The following is a 24,197-nucleotide window of genomic DNA, read 5'->3' as shown; positions in this document are numbered from 1 at the left end:
TCATTGATTTCAGGATGAAAACAATATTGTTGTAACCATGACAAAGCTTATGCAGCTCGTGTAACACTGACCCAAGTGTTTATGAAACACTGCACAAATGTACTTGTACCACACACAGTGCTTCAGTTGCTGGTATTTAACTGTATGCAACATAATTGTTTAACTTGTTGGCCTTTGCATTTCTGAAATAAGAACAATTGTTTTTTCAACAATCAGGTTCCGTTTTAATCTGCTAGAAACGCAGAGAGGTGTTCAAACCTGACATCAACTAAGGTAGACCATAGATGGTGCGAATTTCCTTCAAACACAGGTTCCAAGAAAGAAATTAGCACAATTACTCCATCAATACAAACAGTGCTGACCAGGGAATCCCTCCTGCCGAGCCATTGTCTTCTCCAGGAGGGTAAGGCTTCCTTTGCCTCTTCCCCCCCCCCCCCCACACACACACACACACACACACACACACACACACACGGAGAAAACAATTTGCCTGCAATTTTACCTGCAATTTACTGTTCTGAGAAATCTGCACTTCACAGTGGTTTGTTGCCAATTGCCAATATAAGCATTATTCAGTGTAAAAGTGCAGATATAAGATGACTGCCATTCTTGAGTGGTCTGATCAAGAATATATGTATATGCACTGTGCTGAGACCCTTATCTGAGGATGACCCATTGGCCAGGAGATGTCCATACAAGATATGTAATATCTTCCCAATCTGAATAAAATATGACACATCAGCTGACAATTATATCATGTGTACAGGCATGTCTAATCAAAATCTAGATAAAAGCACTTAAATCTCTAAGTATGCTATAGCAGAAACCTCCAGGTATCTGCATGTCTCCTATTTGGAACTACAATGGTGGAATTGTAGGCAAATTTCAACTGGCTGCCCTGGTTAAGAACTTGTCTTGTTCACTCCTGCATCTTACTTTTACGCTGCCCTGAACTACCTCACCGACCTGATACCTAATACCACCCAACCCGTGATCTTCGCGCTTCACAACACCTACTTTATAGCTCCCTGGTCTCCACCTCCCACGCCCGACTGCAGGACTTTTCCAGGACTTCCCCCATCCTCTGGAACTCACTACCCCAATCCATCAGACGGTCACCTACCCTCCTCACCTTTAGGCACACCCTGCAAACACATCTCTTCAGGGAAGCCTACCCCACCCTCACCTAACAGCCAATCTCCTCCACTCCTCCTACCACTCCATCCCCCACAGCCACTTCCTCCTGTACCACTTTCCCCTCTCTTCTAGATTGTAAACTCGAAAGTGCAGGGCCCTCGAACCCCTTGTGTATTGTTTTGTTACTGTATTGTCTCATGTTCTGTCCCCCACTATAATGTACAGCACTGAGCAAACCTTTTGGCGCTATATAAATACTGTATAATAATAACCTATCACTGTGATGGGTCAACTCACTGGACAATAGAAATTCATGGGGGGGTTTGGTGACAACCAAGTTCTATTGGAACAACTGGCAACTGGTTCAGGGATCCCAGGAAACAATAATGCTATAGCTTAATGGAGGTTTAACAGAGGCTCTCATAACATAACATATGTGAGTTGCCAGTGCTAAGTACTGTAGTTGTTGCAATTGCATGATCTGATGCTACCTTCATTATCCTTTCTTAAAGTATAACTAAATGGCAAAACTTTTTTTTAGTTTTGGACAGAGTGGAGATGGATTAGAACATCTATTAAGTTTTTATTGCAGTCTGTGCCCCCATTAGGGATATTTACTCTCTCTTTCTCCTGTTTACCATTATCATTGAAAGAAAAATAAAATCCTACATTTTGGGTTGTCCCAAGAAAAGTAATTGTTTGGAAATTTCCCAATGATGACTCTGTTGTAGTTCTGGTAACCCCAATGAATTTCCTTAATTGGGTTTTCTTTCACTTCCTGTTTTGGCTAAGGGAAGGAAGTGAAGGTAAATCTCCCCAATGGGACACAGATGACAAAAAATAAACTGACAGGGGTTATAATCCTCCCTTACTCTATTCGATATATATATATTATGTATATATAAAAAGGTTTTTTACTATAGTTCTACTTTACCTACTTGGTAAATGCTTTCCCTGGAAAAAAGCATGTGCATATCTGGTAGGATCAGAAAGATGGACTTGGAGATTGTACCCTCAAAAATAAGTCACTACTGGTAGTTCTTATACGTCTATCCTATCCAGGCTCCATTCAGCAATATTTATTTAATTCCAAACTTGGTGTAATGGCCCATATACACAATAAGAAAATCATAGAAAAATGTTTGTACAAGAAATGATTGGTCGATTATCTCATCGTTAGTATAGTGCTTTCAACAGCTGGTTCCAACTTTTCAGATGACAAGTTAGAAATTTTTTATTAACACATTTTTGTTTAATTAGAACAGTTATCGTACGGAAATATTCAAGTGGATAAAAACGTGCATGATCCTCTTGTACTACGCTAGTACGTAGCTACGTTTGCCATTGTTGGCTAAGAATTTTCTTACAAGTCAGTATCATTCTGACTACATCATGATACACACTTTTATGGAAAATTGGGCGATTGATCGTCGATTTTCTCATAGTGTGTACTAGGCTTAAGAATGAGTGAATACACCAAGCCTGAGCTGGCATATTACATAATGAAGGATTTTAGTTGTTGGAAAAAAACACTGTTTAGATTGTGCTAAATAGTTAGTATATTTTAGAGGTTTTTTTTTTAAATTTGGATAGAGCAGAGAACAATTAACATTGCATATCTTTTGGCACAAGATGGATGCTCAAAAATGTCCCATGAGAACTGTGGTGTCAGATGCCCCCTACTGGATACATACACAGGTTAACTGACAGTTCTGCTTGTAAAAGTGAATTAGGGGTTTACAGTCATGATGAGAATGAATACACCTTTACCCCAGTGGGGGATGAAATCTTGCCACCCTCAATCCAAAGATTAGCTATTAGCCATGCTTTGAGACAAAAACAAGTTAACTGACAAAATAAATGCATGGAATATATGTTTTTAAGCTAGAATTTATTGCCTGGAAATTACAGTCTTAATGTGTTCACGGTTAGGCTATGGTGTATTCAAGACAAAAATAAATATGCATAAAAATAACCACATAGAATATGAAAATTGTGTATTTTACAGAGACCTTCCCCATTTTCTGATCCCATTTTCTGGTAGAAAGGCTTACATTGCACTGCTCAGCAATCTCTTGCAAGTGGCGTGGGAGTGTGGAAAGGTCAGTGCTTTCCAAACCCAAACAGGCGACACAGCTGACCCTGCAATGTACAAATTTTGCATAGATCAGAGACTGGAGATAGGGAAAATGCAATGATTTTGTCTTTTGCATAGCAATGATCCATGTGTAGGTGGTTTATCTGGTGTAATATGTAAATCTTGTTAAGGATGACCTCCTGAAAGGTGTCCTTCTTAACTGATTCAGACTTGATTTAATCCACAAGATTAGGGTCACCATCTGTGGCTGCATTTATCCACTTTCTGTTTCAGGTGTCATTAGAGATGTAATCTGTCGGACCTGTGTTATTTTCTTCACTGCTGTCTTCAGGAGTCGCTTTAGATCACGGAAAGGTATTTCTTCCCTGGAAATACAATAAAAAACAAATAGCATTGAAATTATTAGTATTAAGCATTTTATACAGAATAAAGTACATAAAGATGAAAAACATATATAATCCCATAAAGTAATAACACAACATCATACCTCATTGATAAGTAAGGATTTTGTTAAGCATATTTTTCTGCTTTGATAAAACAAGTTTAGTGTTTTCAAAAAACACAGATTTTTTTTTTCACAGATTTACTGTATGTATCAAGAGCTCTTGTAATATGTTAACATTGACATTCTATAATTCTGATAATTAACTGCCACATTGATTCTCTTTGGGAATTGTATGGAAATTCTTCAAGATATTGCAATCAACAGCAACAACTAAGTGATCATGCTTTTGAAGGTTTTCTATATTCTTGACCCCAGAAATGCACTCATATAACAAGGGCAATTAAAGAAATCATATATTGCAATATGGTTTGCTATGTTAAATTTACATTATTCGTGTGGTTTGTTATTTTTCTACAAAAATATACAACTTTTGCCAAAACGTTCTTCACAAAGTTTACCTTTTCGCAAAACCATATCACATTTTTTTTGTAAATTATATACTAACTGGTTTGGAAGCATTCATTAGGCTAAGCTGGTGATTTATGTTTAGTTGTCAGCCAAATTAATTAAAGCAGTCTCATAATCTTAGGTTTCCACAGTTCCTAGGACTATTATTCTTAATGTTAATAATTATTTTTATAGTGCCTTTACTTTCTGTAGTGACTTAAACTCTTTGGGTACGTGTGTTACTATGTCTTGCCCAAGTTATAATTGTGTTTAAATGAAAAAATATATTGCATTAATTCAAAACACTGTAACAACATTTCATCAGAAGCAGAAAGGCCCTGTTCTTACATTGAACACTATAAAACATAGATTCCCAGCATTTCAGATGTGTCACCTACAATTCACTGACAAATTATAGTCTCTTGAAATCTAATAACTAAGATGTAATTAATAGTTTAAAACAAGCACATGGCTGTTGATATTGATGGGAAGAAAATGTAAATTGATGTATTGAAAAGTAGAAATCACATGATCAGCTTTGTTTCCAGTAATTCAATAGTGTAGACTATCCCATAGTATGAAAAAGTTTTTAAACAAGGCTTCACATCTCTCTGTGTTATTTTCTAGGGAAGCGGTCAGTTCAGTATAACTGTTGGTTCCCAAATAAGTCAAATAAAAAGGAGTATTGCAGACCTCAGAAATAAATTGCAGTGTTCTCTATGGTTCCGATCTACAAGCTGCATTTAGAAGATCACATAGCTCAGTTTATCAGATCATTATGAGGCTTGTTTCAGCATTTCCAATGTATGTATATGGTTCACTGTTTTTCTTTAGGATTATTACGTATTAGTAATTCTGGAAGGGGTTAATCCATAATACTGTAGACAAAATACTAGATAAATATATGAATTGCAAATAAAAAGTGTAACTGTACAGATAAAAAATATATTCATATAGTGACTTCCCCTTTTTATTACTGAATCACACTATACTGTTATTTTAATGTTGTTATACATTTATCCCTACCTATTGACTGGGAATCTTGTTTAGGGTTGTTATTTAGTTATATCTTTGCCTTTAAAAACTATAACCATTGTGGACGAGCACATGAAGGTATATTAGCTGCTGGAGGACATGGACTGGAGTAGCTGTGCTTTTCAGAGAAAAGAAGATGCAAGACAGAGCAAAGAAATGGCAAAAAAATTCATGTTTATGCAAAAACATCATTGGAAAAATAGGAAAAATTAACCCACTGGCAACAAATTAGAAAAAAAATTAATTTAAAATCTGAACTTTATGGGTTTTTCCACCTAAATTTGGTGACTAACGCACCTACTGTTGGTACCAATTGGATACTAACAGTAGGTGGAGATTTTCCTGTTCTGGTATTCACTCATTCTGTGTGCTGCTGCAGGGAGAGCCTCACTACACCTACAATATAAAATAATTTAAAAGGCCAGGAGAAGTGCCTCTTGAAATTGCCTCCAGAGACTCTAAAAGACAACAGAGTTCAACAGCTTATTCAGCATGCCGGCATCTGAAAACTGCAATATCAGTTGTAGGTGGATAGACACTTCAACAAAGCAAGCATTAAATGTTCATGGCCCTGTATTTTGGAAATCTCACACTTACCATATAATTACTGCTTAATTTCTGTGCAGCTAATATACCTTGTGGGCAACCAATTTTCTCTCAGTGCATTACTGGATTAATTGACATTACTGCACAGGTACTTTTAATTTCTTATTGCACAAAAAAGATCAACTTGACATTCTAGAAAGCCACAACTCAGAGAAAAGGGATTCAAAATTCTGAGGACAGAGTTATTATTTGAAGTTCAGCGTTTATCACCACCATCAAGTGTTTATCACCACTATCTGTAACAATCATGCACACAGAGATGGGCATGGTCATCCATTTTGCTCCAAACCTCTGCATTTTGGTATCTCTCTCCTAAACAAATCAGTCTCCCTCCTCCGATCTCCCCCCGCCCTCAAGAATGCGGTTGGTGTATGTTTGCTGAGTTCAAAAAACCTGAAATCCCTGCCTTTACACAACCCTCTTCCCAAATAAGGCAATTGGCTTTCTGTTGTAAGAAGACACCAGCTGATTTTGGTAGAAATAGACTGTTATGCTTTGTGTGTGTGTGTGTGTGTGTGAGAGAAAGAGAGATCTTCCTGCGTTTAACATCACTAGCAGAGGGAGATCAAACGCATCCTTGAGCTCATAAGACTGGAAACTGCTTAACCCAGGGTTTTTTGGCAAGTACTTATCTACCTAAACGTCTTTCTGTTATCTGTTTGCTGTGCTATTGTTCTCTGTATATTTATATATATATTGGTTACATCTTTTTTCTGTAAATATTTTTATTGCACCCTTTTGACCTTTTAGTAATAAATCTTTCTTTCTGAAAGTGTTGAACTGTTTCTATAGCTCGTTAATGCAACTTACGAATTCCTGCCTCTAAAATAGCGCTACTGTGTTTGTTTAACCCTCTGTATAACCTGTCTGCGGTTACAGTGCTATACAGATGATTATCTCAACCATCATAGTGTTATTGCTGATATTGCCGACTTTCCTCTTTCTCTGTACAAAAAGGAGGTGGTGGCAGTGTGAAGGGTTAATTGCATAATTAACCTGACCCAGTAACAATCGCATTCAGGCTGCCGGTACATTGATTTGTGGTCCATTAGCTGGAAAATCGTTGCACAGGGTGCAGCTGGGCGTGGCATTGTTACGCACGTGACGTCGCAGTTTCAGAGGGCTAGTCCTTCGGTCACGAGTTTGGTGAGAAGGTCAGGGGTCTGACGCGCGGTAGTCACGCTATCCATCAATTAGTGTATGGCCAATAAAGAATATGGGAACAGACAGGATCTGAAGCAGCTATGCATAATATCCAGTCAGCTTCTATCTTCAGCTTATTGAGCTAGCTTTGAAAATAAAAGCTAAAAGCTGATTGGTTGCCATGCACAGATGTTTTAGATTGTGATTGTAGATTGTACAGATTGTGGCAATTTTCTCCAGTTAAATTCTCAGAGAAATTGATCTGCACTGTTAAACCCTTTTAAACATACTCACAGATCATTCCTAACCACCCTTTCAACATTTTCACAGTTTTCACTTCTTTCTCTCTGATTTGCTCAGGAAGTCAAATAGTAATAAAAATGTATTTTTCCCAAAGCAAAACTCTACTCAAGACATTTTAAGATGTGGGCGCAGAGACAGTGTTGAATCTCTTCTGTGTTTTTACGATCATGAGATACCCCAGTGGGGAGAATCCCACACAACTCTACTGTTACAGTCAAGGCTTAGGTGTTTGGAGAATTTTATGGTTCACCTCTTGGAAGTTCACTTATGATACAGTGAACAGGGGTACAGGGACAAACCAGTATTTCAGAACCACTGGCAACCTAATGTATTCTTCACCAAAATATACAGAAAATACATTCCAGATAAGGTAACTCAACATGTCACCTCGAACAAAAGCTGCAGTGGTTACGATAAATGCTTACATCTAAATAACAGTAAAGACCTAAGAGTGGATTTAACCCTGCCCTTCTAGAAAAACTTTTGGGCAGATTTTCACTTTAGTGTTAAGGTGAACCAAGTGACTTTGGATCTCTGTTAAGCAGCATCACATCTGGGCCAGAAGTCATATTCTATGTCATTTACAAATGTGGAATAGTGTAATATAGTCACTTGCTCTTAGCATACTTTATTTGTAGGAGATAAGGACAACAAGCTTGCATGACATTACATGTTAGAACATTTAAGTTGATAACAGGGGCGGACTGACAGCTCATGGGGCCCCCGGGCAATAGGGGATCATGGGGCCCCTGTGTCCTTGCACAAACTCAAAAAAGCCTATGAAAAAGGTACCAGGGGCATCTCATGGGGTCCCCTACTGACCCCAGGACCTCGGCAGTGCCAGAGTTTCCAAATGGTCAGTCCGCCCCTGGTTAATAATGATGTGCAATAAATTGCCATAATATATCCTAACACTGGACCTGAGCTCCATTAGGCTCCTTTTATTTTCAGATTCTAATCCAGAGTCTATTCAGAATCTGCATTTGTTGTGATCCTATTTTGACTATTTTTTGGTAATTTTTAAAAAAAAACTGTATTTGGAATGTAGGGTTTCTGATACAGTTAGTACAGCAACATGAATATGTAGAGTTAATAAAAATATTTACTGTTTGTGCATCCCATCTTTTCTTTATGGCAAGCTTTATCTCCCTTCCTGCCATAGTTAGTATACTATTCTAATACATTTAATTTGGCATTACATTTGGCTGCCAACTGTGTCCCCGAAGGTTGTGACCAACTGCACTCACATATATGAGATATCTAGCAGATGTGGCTGCAAATAACCAGATCAGAAGACTGTCATGATAGAGACTTAATGAGACCTTTTTTTGTGGAATAACTAAAGAACTGGCTGTGGAAGGTAAGAGACCATTGCCTCTTATTGCATCTTAGCTATATTATAAATATACCAGTAGGTGCACCTACATACTATTACCTTTTACATTCATAGTCCCTTTCATTGAGAATGCTAAATGCACTGAAAAAATATTTGATCATTCTTAATATATTATAATTACAAAAAACGCAATCAAACATGCAGTTATATAATAAACCCAAGTAGTGCACTGTGAGAGAAACATTTATTTTGTTAAAACCTACCTTCATTATAAACATTTTGTAAAACACTGAAAAGGATCATGCATGTTAATAAAACAAAGGAAAGACATACTGATAAATACACCAGATAGAGGCCAGGTTCTAAAACTTTGCTTGTGCAACGTGGAGCATTCCATACTATCTACACCAACTCCAAGCAGCCACCGTAAAGCTTAGAATGTGACCAAGTCTATGGTTGGTTGCTGCAGGATGGGCCTGCAACATTCTACATGAATTCCTTTCCGTTTAAAATTTTCCTAGGCATAATGTATTATTATTAAATAGGTCATACAGTATATTAGGTAGGTTTAGATATAACTGATTCAAGAAGTCAGTTGTCAGAAAGCATGAGGAATTTGATACAATGTGAGCAAACCGTTTGACTATTCCTAACAGGAATCAAAAGGACTGTTTCACAAAAAAAAAAAAAGGAAAAAAAATTAGCACAAAACTGGAGTTCTTGTACATAGATATGAAACAAAATTCTTGTTTACTTTTTCTGTATAATGATATTGGTTCCTATGGGCAACTACTAAAATCCTGTGCTCATTTTCTTTTCTCCAATTTTATGAATCAGCCCTAAAGAGTCTATTGGTCATCTCCTCTGTATAATAAAACTAAAATGTACATAAAATGTATTTGCTAATTTAGCACCCCTTCTCAAAAAACGCAATATTAGGGAAGCAAGCAAATGGCATTTGCAGAGTTCCTGATATAAAATGTACAAGCACAAGACTTTATAAAAGAACCCGGAATAGAGGCACTTGGAATGGAACAAACTTGATTGGCCAAAAGTCTCAATGCTGCTGATCGTTGTCCACTATGCTTTACACCTGTATTCAGAATCAGCTCCTCTGTTCTTTTCTCAGCTAGCCGGATCTGCAAAAGCTGAGCAAACAACAAGAGATATTGTGGACAGTCAGTTTAAAGCACCAGCTCCTCACACTTAATGTCGCAGAAATATATAAACTGCATTAAACATACCATTAAAATGCCTTCTTCTGTCTTCTGGTCTGCAGTAAATTCATCCAAGGAGAGCTAAAAATGTTAGTTATTGTGCTTTTTTAATTTGTATAGCAAACTCAAAATGAAAAGACAGAAGAACTGTAGGAATGACCAAAAGGCAAACTGCAATATAAGAACCTGTATTCTGTTAGAGCCCCTTGCTCTTATTGACTCCTGTTTTGCTCTCATAGTTAATAATAAATGTTTAGGTACTTTTTTGGTAATTATGTAATTTTTTGGCCTTGTTTAAGGGACTGGTGCTTTAATCAAAATAATCTCTTCTCCACCATCCTTTCCTTTGTCATTAAAACTAATATTGGCATTGCCTATTTGGGCAGGATTGTCTTTTGGCCAACAAGAAGACAATCAAGACAAAGGTCAAATTAAAATGAACGATCAAGCATTAAGGAGAAAAGGTGCCATTAGACTGCAGGAGAACTGGTTTGAGCATATGACACAAGTAGCATGTAATGTTATACATTTTCATGCATAACATTACCTCAGATATTCTTCCTTGCAAGTTGCTTTTCTGCTTTTCTTCTTTTGAAAGCGGCTATCTCATCCTGCAGCAAACCATGACCCATTTGCCTGTGAACGATATCAAAATAGTGACGTAAAAATAAAAAAAACATAGTTAGATGGATAGCAAGAGGATATCCTGCTCCGGGACCACATGGTCTCTCCGCTTACCCTGACTTCAGCACTGGCGGGACAGGTAACGGTTTTCTAAAACCTTCTTTTCCAACCAGCCAGAATGTCTCTTCAATACCTTTACCCTTATCCAAAAGAGACAAAGGACAAAAATTACCAGAAGGCTTTAGAGGAACTCTGTTGTTCCACCCAAACTGGGCTAATAAGCCTTCATTCCAATATAGAAGACAAAGCAACACAAATACCACTATTTCAGATATACTAGAAACTGTTAAGGAAACCACTTTCCCTAAAATAAACTTGTAGGGAGTTAAAGTAGAGTCCACCATTTTTGTGTTTTCATTTTGAAAATGCTAGTTGCCTTGCTGTCATGCAGTTCCAATGGCTTCAGTATTTTCTGAAGCACTGACTTTAAACAACTTCACAGATCAGGAGTGACCTCAGTCTGATTTTCTTATCCGACTCTTCCTCCTAGTCATTGACCACAGTAATGAAGCCATAGACAGCCAGGCAACTAGTATTCTTAGAAGGAGATCATCAATGGCAGCGAATATTATTATTTCACTGCAGGTTTCCTTTAATGAGACAATGGTCTTAAATTCAGAGCTGGAAACATATTGCTAGCTTGATATTTATGATGATGATTTGATGGCCATATTATGGTATGGTACAAAATCAATAATTTCATCTTCTCGTAATCAACTGGGTCAGACTATCTGCATTTGGTAGTTTGCCCCATGACACCACTTTAGCACTCTCCAAGAACTCATTTTAAAAGCCATATATATTCATATGGTGATCTTTGTATTTCAGTTATAAAAACAGGAGTGTTCTTAAATTCTTTCTTGGAAACTATTTTCAGATGTACAGGAGAGGTTCTCTTAATAGATTCAACATAAAGCAGGTTATATACAAATAACAAAACATGGCTCATCTGAATGATTAAATGGAATTCTAAAAGCCTTTGCTGGGTCAGAAAAAATAAGCAACAGTCAAAAACATAGCAATATTCTGTTCCTATAGTAATGAGTATTTAGCAACAATTGAGAAGTCTGTCTTTAAATAGTTGATTGTCTCTTTCTCTCAACAGAGACATTTTAAACAACTCATAAAATAAATCAACATGCAAGCTTTAGAAGATGACTTGTAAAAAAAAGATAATATTAATATGTTATGCCAAGTTCCCTTTAGTGCTGGTCACACATCTGCAATCTTACAGGATCCCTATAGTCTTACATGGTCATCAAGATTTCTGCTAAAGAGAGGGTCTGTCCAATCTGAACTCAGAAATTCCCCCTAAACAGAGAATACACAATACATGACCAATTATGCCATCAAGTTTGTGGTCAGTACTGAAGGGAACCTCTCCAGGTGAGAATATATAACCATACAGAAACCTATTAAATTTGCATTGCACATACTGCAGACATTCCTATTGTCCATTCTATAGCCACATCACTGGCTACATAAGATAAAAATAAATCTCACAGCTGCATGCATTTTAGTGGGATAGCCCTGGTTTTCAAAATTAAAGAGTTGGGGGTGACCTTATCCCCAGTTTCTTTGAGCTGATAATTAACAATTCAATCCTACAGCAGCTTTTTAAATTCATATTGTGACCAGTACTGTATATGGTAATCATATGAACACTACAATACCTATTGTCTACATTATCAGCAAGTGTCTGCACTGTGTTCATGACTACATGTCTGTGAAGTCTTACAATTCTCTGAAAACGGACCCAAGCACAAATCAATTTAGTGATATCTTACAAGAAGCAGCACATGTTTTGCAGAAACACAAGTCACTTACCTTTAGCTCTGTCCTTCCTCTTAATTCCAATAGGTATCCTTCATTTAAAGATCTGAGTGTTTTCACAGTGCTCTGATTGACATGGATTCGATAGGCTGGAGAGGAAACAGGCATTGCATTAAAGTTTTATAAGATTGTTCTGTATTTTTTATTACTTAACCTGAGCTGCTATATAAGTATCAGAAATACATCTGCAATCATATTGCAGTTTTTTCATTATTCTATAACAAAGTAGAAAACCAAAGAAATAATGTAAAGGGGGCTTAAAATGTCAAAGGCGCTCTTCTGTCATTTATGAGGCCTAGGAATACTTTGACGTAACCAGCAGTTTGTGTTATGCTTTCAGATTTCAGCCCATTCCTTGTCACTATGGCTATACATTTTGAGTTATGTAGATCAGTGTTATTTCAACTATTTACAGCATTTTTGCACGTTTGAATCATGTTTTTTTATTGGGCTCCTCTATGCACATGAATGCAAAAAAAAAAAAGAAAAGAAAAAAAAGTGCCAGCATGATTTGTAAAATTGTGCTGCAGCAAAACACAAGCTATGTTATGGTACCACGCGTTTTAACAGGTGCTAACAAACATGGATTTGCTAGATGCGTGGGGGTGCACTAAGAATTAATGACACCCACGTGCATCTGCAAAAGGCAGAATATTTTTGTGCAGTGTGGGAGAACATGGGATTTCACACACATTCCCACGCTGCATCTGGTGTGAACAAGCCCTAATATGTAGTTTGTTTGGCAGAGCTCAGTGGTTTGTAGGTTGTAAATCCTCTCCACCCACCCCCAAATCCCCCCTCCTAGCACACATTCTGTTCCTCTTCCCCCCTGCAAATCCCTTCTCCTAGCACAAAATTTCTCAGTCCAAGCACAAATGTTACCCTTCCTCATTTGTGTCCCCAGTACAATCTCCCACCCCCCACCTCTGAAACTTACACAGGAAAACTGGCTACAGGAGTAGTGACAGCAGCAGAGAGCTTGGAGGAGGTGTGGGCTGTGTTCCACCTCCCCCCCAGCTCCTTTCCATCCTATCTGTATACAGAGATGAAATAGAAAGTTCTCAGATCAGGACTGTACAGGAATTGATTACAGTCCCCTTATCCACAATTTCTGCTGGAGCAGTTTGGGAGGAGATAGGAGGAGGTAATCAAGCCCTGTACAGTCTGATCTGACAGCATTCTGGTTTTAACTCCTGTATACAGACAGGAGGGAGAGAGAAAAGTCAGCACCTCCTCCCGGCTCTCTCTTCTGTGCTGCTGTCACTACTCCTGTCAGCAACCCAGAAAGCTTTCATGCCAGTTTAAAAAAGCACCAGACTGGTGCCTCTGTTAAAAAAATGGCTGAGCTGGGAGTGAAAAATGTTTAATGGAACTGCGTGCCTTAGTTGGGGCAGTTTTTTTACTGTGACACCCATGAGGACTCGGCACCCCGGTTGAGGAATGCTGTTGTAGATAACAGTAACAAGCATTTAATTTAACAATACACTTTGCAGTGTACTAGTAGGCAAAAAGACAAAAAATATAGCCATAACAGGTGAGAAAAAAAAAATTATATTGGACTGGTTACTATGGTTTATGGCATAGTAAAAATAATAATATATAATTAATTCAGGTAGAAAAGTAAAACTCACTCATATAGTCAAATACATAAACAAGAAATACATTCTATTAAAACAATATGATTCATATCAGATGTATAATTTATATGGAACAGTCGAATGCAGAAAATATGACAATGGAACAGCATCCTGTTCAGTCTCTAAAAACACAATCTGAATATTTTTGTGTTACTCAGTAAATACCAACAGACAAGGAATATCAACTGTTCTGTAACTTTATGCATAACAGTATAAATAATAATGTACAAATGCTCAAATACATTTTATGTAATATTTTCTAGCTATATTTATTGACCAATCACCAGATTATGTAATTTTGACAATTGAATGGTCTTTGAATCAGTTGTTTGTACTCACGTAACCCTGTTGATTCCATCCGGGAAGCAGTGTTTACTGTATCCCCAAACAGGCAGTACCTTGGCATTGTCAGGCCTACTACACCAGCTACCACAGACCCTAGAGAAGGAAGCATGGAAGCGTAATATACAGACATGTTTTAAATAAACAATTTTAATATAATATTGGTCTTACTGATTTTTTAAATACTGTATTATTTACCGTACATATTCATCATCAGGCATACATATGAAAAATGTCATTTTACATATGGTCATCAAACCACTTAGGCATTCTAACAAAGAGTGCAAACAATTGTATAAAATAAGTGGATGTACAGCAAATATCAAAAGTCTATAAACGTATTATTATTAATGAATTATTAGTTACAAATTGCAAGCAATAACCCCTAGCCCAATAAAAACAAAAAAAAAACAAACCCACTTCTAAATCATAACCGCATACTTATTGAAAACAGTAGGCTCTCTCTGTAATACACACACTGGTAAATGTTTGTTTCATCTGTGTTTGTGGAAAACCTTGGACTTTATGAAAAGCAATATCAAAATTGATAAACAAACCAATACTGGGGCCCTGTTCACAATATTGTATTGAGAAAATGCGCACATCCCTGTGTGTGTTACTCTAACATGAGGCACCACGCATTACTTGTGATGCAGTGCCATTCATTCTGAATGGCACCCAATGCAGCTTACATCTGAGGTGCAATGCTGGGCAGCACAACACACTAATGTACATTCCAGTGCAGTCTGTTGTCAAAAAAAGTGCAGGTCTGATTTTTGGGCTGCTGGGGTGTGTTGCAGCCCATTCATTTTGAATTGGCTGCCTAATGCTTTGCACATAAACATGTGAAAAAAAAATGTGTTTTAATGCAATGCACCTCAGAAGTTACTGAAGGTGTATGTTCAGGCTCTGCAATATGCAATAGTAAACATCAGGGCCTAACCTAGTCTATATGATTTGGGGGTGCAGTAAAATATGTTGGGGGACATGTCTGATGTAACGTCTTACAGGTAGTGCAGGAGTGAACAGGGAAGGAAATATGTAATAGGCACCCATTAGATTAGTATGATTAAACAGAACTGTGCTCCCTTATATCAGGAATCCTCATCACCCCCAGTTCACATCTATGTGGCCGCGCAGGCCGCGTTTTGCACCGGCACGAGAGCCCATTTATTTGAATGGACTCCCGTGCCTGTGACACGCAGGGAAAGACATCCTTGCATTTCTTTGGAAAATGCAGCCCGCACGGGAACCTCGTTTTCCAGTGTGGGCGGAGTGCCATTAGAACTAATGGCACCCACCCACGGGTCCGCATTTCTCTGTGCGGATCTGTGCAGATCCGCAGTGGCACCACCCACACAGATGTGAACCTAGAGTCAGAGTTCCCCCTTACATCAGGTGTCCCAATCAGTGTGCCCCTTTACATCAATTGTCCTCTTCAGAGTGCCCCTTACATAAAATGCCCACATGAGAATTCCCCCTTAAATCAACTTCCCCCTCAGAGTGCTCCCTTACATCAATTGCAGAGCTCACCCCAGCACCCCCCATAGAACCAAGCCTAGTAAACATGTAAAGAGTAAAAGAATATCAGAGCTGTACTATAGAGAAAATATGCATGTATTTGCTAAGGTGGAAATAAATGCAAAGCTCAGGGAGACAAATAAAAGATTAGGTAATGTAGAGAGAAGTTACCTGTAATAACAAAATAACATTCCATATAATCATGCAAATATTTGAAGAGCAGACCACCTTCTTTGCAAGGGGCAACATTAAAGTATATCTAAAACAAAAACTTTTCAGATAGAGTATGGTTCTGTTAAAACTATGTCAGGGATTTATTTATCTCTGTGTCCAAGGCTCTGTGCCAGCTGGGAGGTAAACCTATCGGTACTTACATTAGGAACAGTATGCACTCATTGACAAATGCCAGGAACACAAACTTTTTACATTCCAGGCATTTATTCCCATACACATACTGCTCTAAACATAAGTACCGCTAGCTGCATTGTCCAGCTTCATCCAGCCAAAGCAACTGTTAGCCTCTCAGAGGCTGACAGGCTGACAGCAGTAGTGTGGACATTGTACCTATGCATTCCACCCACTGCTAAACTAGGGTTGTCACCTTATACCTTTAAAACCCAAACACATTAATTACACAGGTTCTGTGACTGATTAATTTGGTAATTAAAAACTCACTTAGTGCCTTATCTGCATTAAATTAGCCACAGAACCTATATAATTAACATGTGTTTGGTTGTAAAGGAATGAAGTGGCAACCCTACGCTAAACACTGGAGCACCACACACCAGGGCTAAACAGTGTAAATGGGGTATAATTGGTGAGATGTCCCTTCACTTCCTGTCCCAGAGACACATAAGGAAGTGAGAGCTAATGTATCCAAAGTGAAAATAAATATTTCCTTAAACAGTTATCCCCTGAACAGGTGCCCACATTGGCTCTGAGGAAGAGACTAAGTCCTCGAAACGCGTTAACCAGGTGGTCATTCAGGGTTCCATTGTTGTGGACTGAGATGCTATATGGATTGAATACCGCTGTTCATTGTGATGTGCCTGTGTTTTATATGTCTATTGTGAGTATGATACCTACTGTTTATTCTTTCTTTAAATATTTTTTACGATAATGCACTAGGCCGGTGCGCCCTCTTTTTGTTTTTCTTTGGCATTCAGTGATTTTGGACTACCCCTGTCCATTGAGGGTAGCAAGGAGTGCATATTCCAGGATACTTATATTGTCACCCTAGCCTCTGCGGAGTCCAACCCCAGCGCAGGAGTACAGAATTTGCTGTGTTTGAATTGGTAAATGTATTCCTAACTCCTTTTTCAGAGATGACCCTAACATTTATAGTTTTCCACAATTATACTGCATCTCCTAATAACAACAGTCAACTGGACAAATAGAGAGGGTGAATATCTCCAAGTAGGGGCACAGACAGCAATAAAAACTTGGTAGAGAATATGCTTCCTCACTGTATTCAAAAACTAAAGAAAAAAGTTTTGGCATTAAGTACATTTTAAGCAAATTTTAAGCAATATGTTTATCTGGAAACCTATTGCAAATATCTGACATTTTCTAGGTTTATTAGGCCCATGCCTGTGTTAGTACAAATCATTGTTTACTTGGATCTTCTCCTATGAAACCAATATAAGATCAGAAGAGGTATAGATCTACAGAAATTGGTTAATTGACTGTCCACTAACAAGATTTTGCTTGTAAAATGGGGATTTACTCTTTATCTATGAGAAAATACTTTACCTGAATGGAGGCCAATACGTATCCTAACAGGGACATCAGGCATATGTCTCATTTTGAAAGATCCTACAGAGCTGAGGATATCCAGGGACATGTTAGCAATCTCTGCTGCGTGCCTGTTCCCATTCCTCTTAGGAAGGCCTGATGCGACCATATAGGCATCTCCTATTGTCTCTACCTGTGATTACAAAACCCATGACAGAACAATCATATATGAAGGCCAACAAGATGTAAAATCAGCATGTAATATGTATTAATTCACTCTCTCTATTTTTTCCAAAATGTAACGTTTGAAACACATCATTTTAACACACATGCATTCTGCAGCAGCCATCAGCAGTATACGTTCTACACTGCAAGTTCTGGGCTAAGAAATTTAACAAATAGCTTACTGGGGAATGTTTATTTTATTTTGCCCAATGTGTTAGGGCCTATTCACACCAGAAACTGCAAGTAACTGTGCACATTTTCTGTGTACCTATGCATGCGTTTACATGCAGTTGACTTGTGTTTTCTATCTTCATTTCTCCTGTGAGGTTACTTCTTTCTTTGGGCTTCTATGCGCACTGTGATGCGTTGCACTGCATTTGCATGCATTTTTGTGGGGCGAAAAATGCAGCATGTTATACTTTTCCACACTGTGTTGCACTGCAGTGGTTTGAACTATGTCCATAGGATAGCCTGGATTTTGGACTGTCTATGCAGTTGGGGTGCATTCCAAAATGCAGCAAACTGTATTCCACTGCGTTTGGTTTGAAAGGGCCCTCAAACTAAAAAAATCTGAAGGTTTCATTCTACTTTAAGGGGAATACTCTCCATAGATAAAAACAGGTGGTTTAGCTCATGATAATGCCTTTGGACAACAGAGGGTACATTTCAAAAACAGGGACACAAAATAATAAAAACATTACAGGGGATTTAACTCTTCCTTATTCAATCTCAAATTTAAAAGACAGACAAATAGACAATAGATCAGTGCTTCCCAAGTGTTTAAAAGTTTTTGCATTGTCTGAAGGCTAAATGTTGCCATATGTACCTGTTTTTAGCTGTACTAGATAGTATTGCTAAATCACACTTCTGCATTATTCCATGAGGATTCATCATCACAAGTGTACCCTTAATTTCGCCCTATCAGGCAATCTGGTATATGTGGTCTAGCAGGTGTGGGGGTTCAATCAACAGTAACTGCCGATACTGGAGTGAGTGCATTCTCCATCATCTCTATTACACCATTCATCTGATTCCAGGTACTAAGCCTGGATTGTACCATGGGGAGTGTGTGCATATATATATATATACACACATACACATACATACTTGATAAATGGTGCACATCCCACAAAAAGTGAAATGCTGGAATATACCAAGAATTTAATATATTGTCTCTTACTCACATACAGGTGGACACAGAAATGCCAATTTAAAGATATGTACAAGTACACATCGGAATTTAAGTATTATAAAGTAATGCACTAGTTACTATTATGAACATATAATTGTTTAAGTAGGACATTAATACAATGTAAATTAAATGTAATTATGGGATGACAATATATATTTTTGTTACTCTATTAAATGAAATATTTCTAAACCTAAATAATTCACAGTAATTAGGAAACAATGTCTAAATTTAGAATTGCATCAAAACATTATAAAATAACTTTATTCAATTCCTGTTTGCCTATTCTTGAAACACAGGTTTTTAAGCTCTGTAATAGGTTATATTGATTGCTTAACCTTTCTGAATTTGCATGTATGTAAACATACATTAAAGGCACATGTACATTTCATTTACTTTTAATAAATGAGAATGAGGTATCACAAAACCGATGGTCCAGCAAATACAGTATAAAGTATCTGGATAAACAAATGCCCCATTTAAATGCTTTACACTGTGTTCAGCCAAACAACCTATAAGAAGGGCAATGTGGATGTCTGTACCCTCAGCCCCCATTCACACTTGAGGGTGGCATATTTAGGCAATTTTGAAGTGCCATACAAGAGCTTCTTTGGTGCAGAATTGTGTTTTTGGCCCCATTGACTTATATGTAGCTTGTGTAACTTGTTGAGCTACAGACACCTGAATAGGATTAACTTCGTTAGCTACAGACACCTGAATGAGATTGACTTCTTGAGCTACAGACACCTGAATGAGATTGACTTCTTGAGCTTCAAGCTACAAAACACCCAGGTGTGAAAGGGGGCAAAATCAAACTCATATTTTCTAGCTATTCCTGTAGTTTTCTAAGAAGAATGCTAGCTATAAAATTGGTATTAAAATGTGTTACAATATGTTCTTTTTGCTCATACATCTAAAAAAATGAATTGGGGATTGATCATTTTTAATGTGATCTCAAATTTATCAAATTTCCTGCCATCATTACAGACAAGTCATAGCTCACCTTATATACATCATGATTTCCTATGACTGCATCAAATAATGTGTACAGATCATTGAGAAGGTCAACTACCTCAATGGGCTCACTCATGGCTGATATCGTGGTAAAACCCACTATATCACTGAAGTATAGGGTAACCTCATCAAACCCTTCAGGTTCCACTGTGCAGCCTGTTTTCAGCGCTTCTGCCACAGATCTGAAAGTCAAGGCATAGAAAGAAGACATGTCATGAATAATGTTGGGAACCACAGATTGTAATGTAACCTTTTTCTGCTGGAAATATTTAGTGTGTGCTTTCCCAATTAAACACTTTGAATTATCATGTTTTTTCTTTTTTACAAACAGCACGATGATATTTCAGCACTGCTGGAGAAAAGTTTGTCAGCCTAAGTTACTACTTTATTGCAGTGATGTACTGTGATAAGCAGCAATGAAATATAACTGTGATGTGAAAATAAAAGGTTGTAGAGAAGTGAAGGTTTTTTTAAGGATGAACACAGCCATCCGTGGGGGGAAACCTTTGATCTCAATAGATGGAGTAATAGGTTATTCTTCCCACATAGGTGAATTAAAAATAAAACACATTGAAATCCCGTTATAATTATTTTTATTATAGAAAGCTGCCTACATAACAGTATTAATAAAGCTTAAAGAGTAAATTTTTTTTGCAGAGAAAAACATATAATTGGTTTTCTTTTTCATGCTGCAAACATTTTTGTAATAGGCTAAGTATAATTCTTTTTGCTGGGGTGCATTGCGTTAATGCATGCACATTAATGCACATTTTTTTCATGTGTTAACATGCTGCACCTCAACATCCCAAAAAGTAGATATGCACATCTTTTCTCAGCGCACTGCAATGCATGTCTATTGGCAAAGTGCATTGGGATGCCATTCAAAATGAATAAAAGAGGAAAACTGCTAACACTCAGCGTTATACATATCGCTTGTTAGAATCAAGGGAGAATGCTCCTGTCATCCCAGCAGTCTCTTTTGGGAGTAGACTTTGCACTGGTGACTTTAATGAGTGCAAATTTATTTTCATTTTAACAAACGCTGTTGAATAAATCCTGCCACACCATTGGCGGCTTGGAGCCTCTTTCTCCCCTTCCCCTTCTTTCATTCAAAATAAATGACCCCCCACATTCTACCAACACAAGTGACATGTGTTGTGGTAATGCCCACATTAAGGCGTACCTTACCATCAAGTGTGAACTGAGATTAACCTCTGCTTTCATTAGGACTGATTTACATCTGTGCATTATGGTAGCACATGCATTATTGCGCGCATTACTGCAACATATATTACATGTGTTGATGCATTGCCTTGCCATGAGTTTTGAATAGCACCTCAGTGAATTAATGCGTTGGTTCTCAACCTGTGGCCCTCTAGCTATTGTGGAACTGCAAGTCCCATGAGGCATTGAAAGATGCTGACAGTTACAAGCATGACTTCCAAAGACGGAGGCATGATGGGACTTGCAGTTCCATAACAGCTGGAGGGCCACAGGTTAAGTAACCATGAACTAATGCAACACATATTTGTTGCAACACGATGCAAAGTGTGGCAATGCACCATAGTGCATTCCGGTAAACATGACATTTTCAATACTTGGAACATATAGGTGTTATTAAGCCAGCAGAGTTCAGCAGGCTGCCTCAATGCAATGTACGTTAATGCATAACATTAATGCAGTACACAAATGTAACTGGGTGCTAAATGTGACAGATCAGAGGTAAATTGATGTTTATGGCATCATTGGCATCAGTTTTCCTGTATTGAAACATTGCTGTCCTTTTTTCATCTGTCTTTTGATGGATGAAAAATGTACAATGAAAGCACCATGTGAAAGGGGTCTAAAACTCAATGAATTTGGTGTGGCATTTGTGTGCCACAAAAAACAATGTCTCTGGGGACACTGGATGTGTTCTTTCCTTATTCATCTGTACACCAAAAAACAGTCCTATAGGTGATTATAAATTCCCCAGATGATCAAGGGGGGGGGGCCTTTCTCGATCTTTATCACGGTGATAAGGTACTTTTGTGCATAAATTATTTCAAAGTTGTTTATATAAATTAAACCACTCACGGAGGTAACATTTGTGTTAGGAGCTTTTCAGTTTTCTGTTTTTCTATCTCCAGTTCTTCTGTTCTTTCACGTATTAAATCTTCCAGGTTACTTGAATATTGTTCCAACATGCGCAGCATGGAATCAATAATGTTTGTTTTCTTTCCTTTATTGATGTTTTTGAACTGTGTTGTTCAGAAACAAAGAAAAAATAGGTTTTTAACTGAGCCTGCAAGATCTAAAGTGACAACATGTAATACACCTTCCATTTTTAATTAAATGTAGTAAACAAGAATTCAAATTACTCCACCTCATCCTCTAGGCCAAGTGTCTTGTACCAACCATTCTAACCTCAGTTGGGGTAGGGGGATACTGGTTAATTTTACTAGGCTGAAACAGACACAATGCCTGTTTTGTTGTCTTTCATTTTATTTTTGATACAAGAGTGTAATAACCAGGAGACTGGCTGAAACAATTGACCAGCAAAATAATATAAGGTGACAATGCAGTTTGTTAGTATAATTTGAGAACGAACTGCTATATCTAGGGATGTATATTAATAAACATTTGGGTGGATGGTGATTGGTCTGACAATTAGCAAATGGAGGGAAGGGGAGGAGGCCTCAGTCATTAAAATATAGAGTATAATTTTTATTTAAGTAGAGGGTAGGATGTCAATTGAAGGGTCATTGGTTAGAAGCCTGTTTTTGTACCATTTGGTATATTGGAAACATTGTACTATGGATTGTTGAGTATTCATCCACAAGGTTTGAATGAAAGATTCCCAAACATTAAAGAATTCTTAGACCCATGACCCTTTACGTAGGCCCCCCACCCATTCCATGTGGAACACATGGAATAGTTTGTGTATAAACAAAGAAATAGTGGGGGTTCTTGATACCTGGGTTGTTGATTAGGCTAAAAAGTGCCCATTTATTGCTTTGAGGCAAGTAGTTTACTAAGTGTGTGGTAGCATAATGCTGAGTTTCAAAATCATTTAATCTTGGGACATGCCCAGAAGGCATAGAACAGGTCTGTGTCTAAATGTCCACATTTTAGACATCAAGAAGTGGAGCTTAGACCCATAAGATAAGAGTAAAATAAACACAGGGATTTTAGGAGAGTGTCAACTTGATGTTTGGGGAAATTCTTGGTACATTTGTTAAGACCAGGCAATGTAGAGGTGTAGTCCAGCTCCTGCTGGAGGAAATGATATAGGGTGGAAATAGCTTTTTCACCTGGGTTAAGATATTCCAAAATAATGTTCAATGAGTTTTCCCAGTCCTTCCGAGAATATTTTTTAATGGTAGAGACAATTTAAGATTTCACTTTTAGCAAGGGTTATTAGATAAGCATAGAAATTTCTTTAGGGCTATATTGGACGCAATGCCTATATTGTATCACTACTGTAATCAGGTACTTGTAGTACCTGTAATCAGCTACTAGAATAGTAAAGAAATGTGCCATCCTACTCTACCAGCAGCTTGGTTCTAGGTCAGTGGTCTCCAAACTGTGGCCCTAGGGCTGGATTTGGCCCTTTGCTTGCCTTTATCCAGCCCTTGGGGAACTGTTCTTCCCACTGATGCAAGACACTGTTCTGCCAACTGACACCAAAAATGGGGCACCATTTCTGCCATTGACAGCAGTAATAGGGCACTCTTCCTCCCAATGATAGGACACTGTTCCTCCCTCTAATACCAAATGTGGCAATGTTTACTCCCACTGATGCCAGGAAAATTTCCACTCCCACTGGCCACAGTCCGGCCGCCCTAAAGTTTGAAGAACAATAAACTATATAGACTGTATAGACAGAGTCGATGGGCCACAAGTACTCAGTACACTGTTCCAGTGTTTATCAGCTAATGTCCTAAACTACCCCAAACTAGTCAAATTTCAAGGTTTCACTGGTCTGTACAGGTGATTTAACCACTTGCCCTCCTGAGGATTTACCTCCTTCCTGACCAGGCCATTTTTTTTGCGATCTGGCACTGCATTACTTTAACTGACAATTGCACGGTCATGCAATGCTGTACATAAATTAAATTTATATAATTTTTTCCCACAAATAGAGCTTTCTTTCGGTGGTATTTGATCACCTCTGTGGTTTTTATTTTTTGCGCTATAAACAAAAAAAAGAGACCGACAATTTGGAAAAAAAGAAACAATATTTTTTACTTTTTGCTATAAAACATATCC

At 37.9% G+C, this 24,197-nt stretch overlaps 1 protein-coding gene across 1 annotated transcript in view; it reads right to left on the bottom strand.

The window, feature by feature from the left end:
* Window positions 1-3,009: 3,009 nt before the first annotated feature.
* The window catches only part of GUCY2F (guanylate cyclase 2F, retinal), a 68,235-nt gene continuing 47,047 nt past the window's right edge, over window positions 3,010-24,197 (bottom strand). The window contains exons 12-18 of the mRNA XM_089678279.1: window positions 22,023-22,186; window positions 19,936-20,128; window positions 17,537-17,711; window positions 14,261-14,359; window positions 12,279-12,373; window positions 10,506-10,591; window positions 3,010-3,600 (exon numbers count right to left, since the gene is read on the bottom strand). Coding sequence (XP_089534405.1) covers window positions 3,489-3,600; window positions 10,506-10,591; window positions 12,279-12,373; window positions 14,261-14,359; window positions 17,537-17,711; window positions 19,936-20,128; window positions 22,023-22,186 — 924 coding nt within the window. The 3' untranslated portion in view covers window positions 3,010-3,488. The remainder of the gene's footprint in view (window positions 3,601-10,505; window positions 10,592-12,278; window positions 12,374-14,260; window positions 14,360-17,536; window positions 17,712-19,935; window positions 20,129-22,022; window positions 22,187-24,197) is intronic.

This window comes from Staurois parvus, unplaced genomic scaffold (assembly GCF_062004578.1).
Source record: "Staurois parvus isolate SC_StPar_1 unplaced genomic scaffold, SC_StPar_1.0 ptg000202l, whole genome shotgun sequence".
NCBI lineage: Eukaryota > Metazoa > Chordata > Amphibia > Anura > Ranidae > Staurois > Staurois parvus.
The sequence above is the reverse complement of the archived record's forward strand: the minus strand, read 5'-3'. Positions and strand labels throughout refer to the sequence as shown.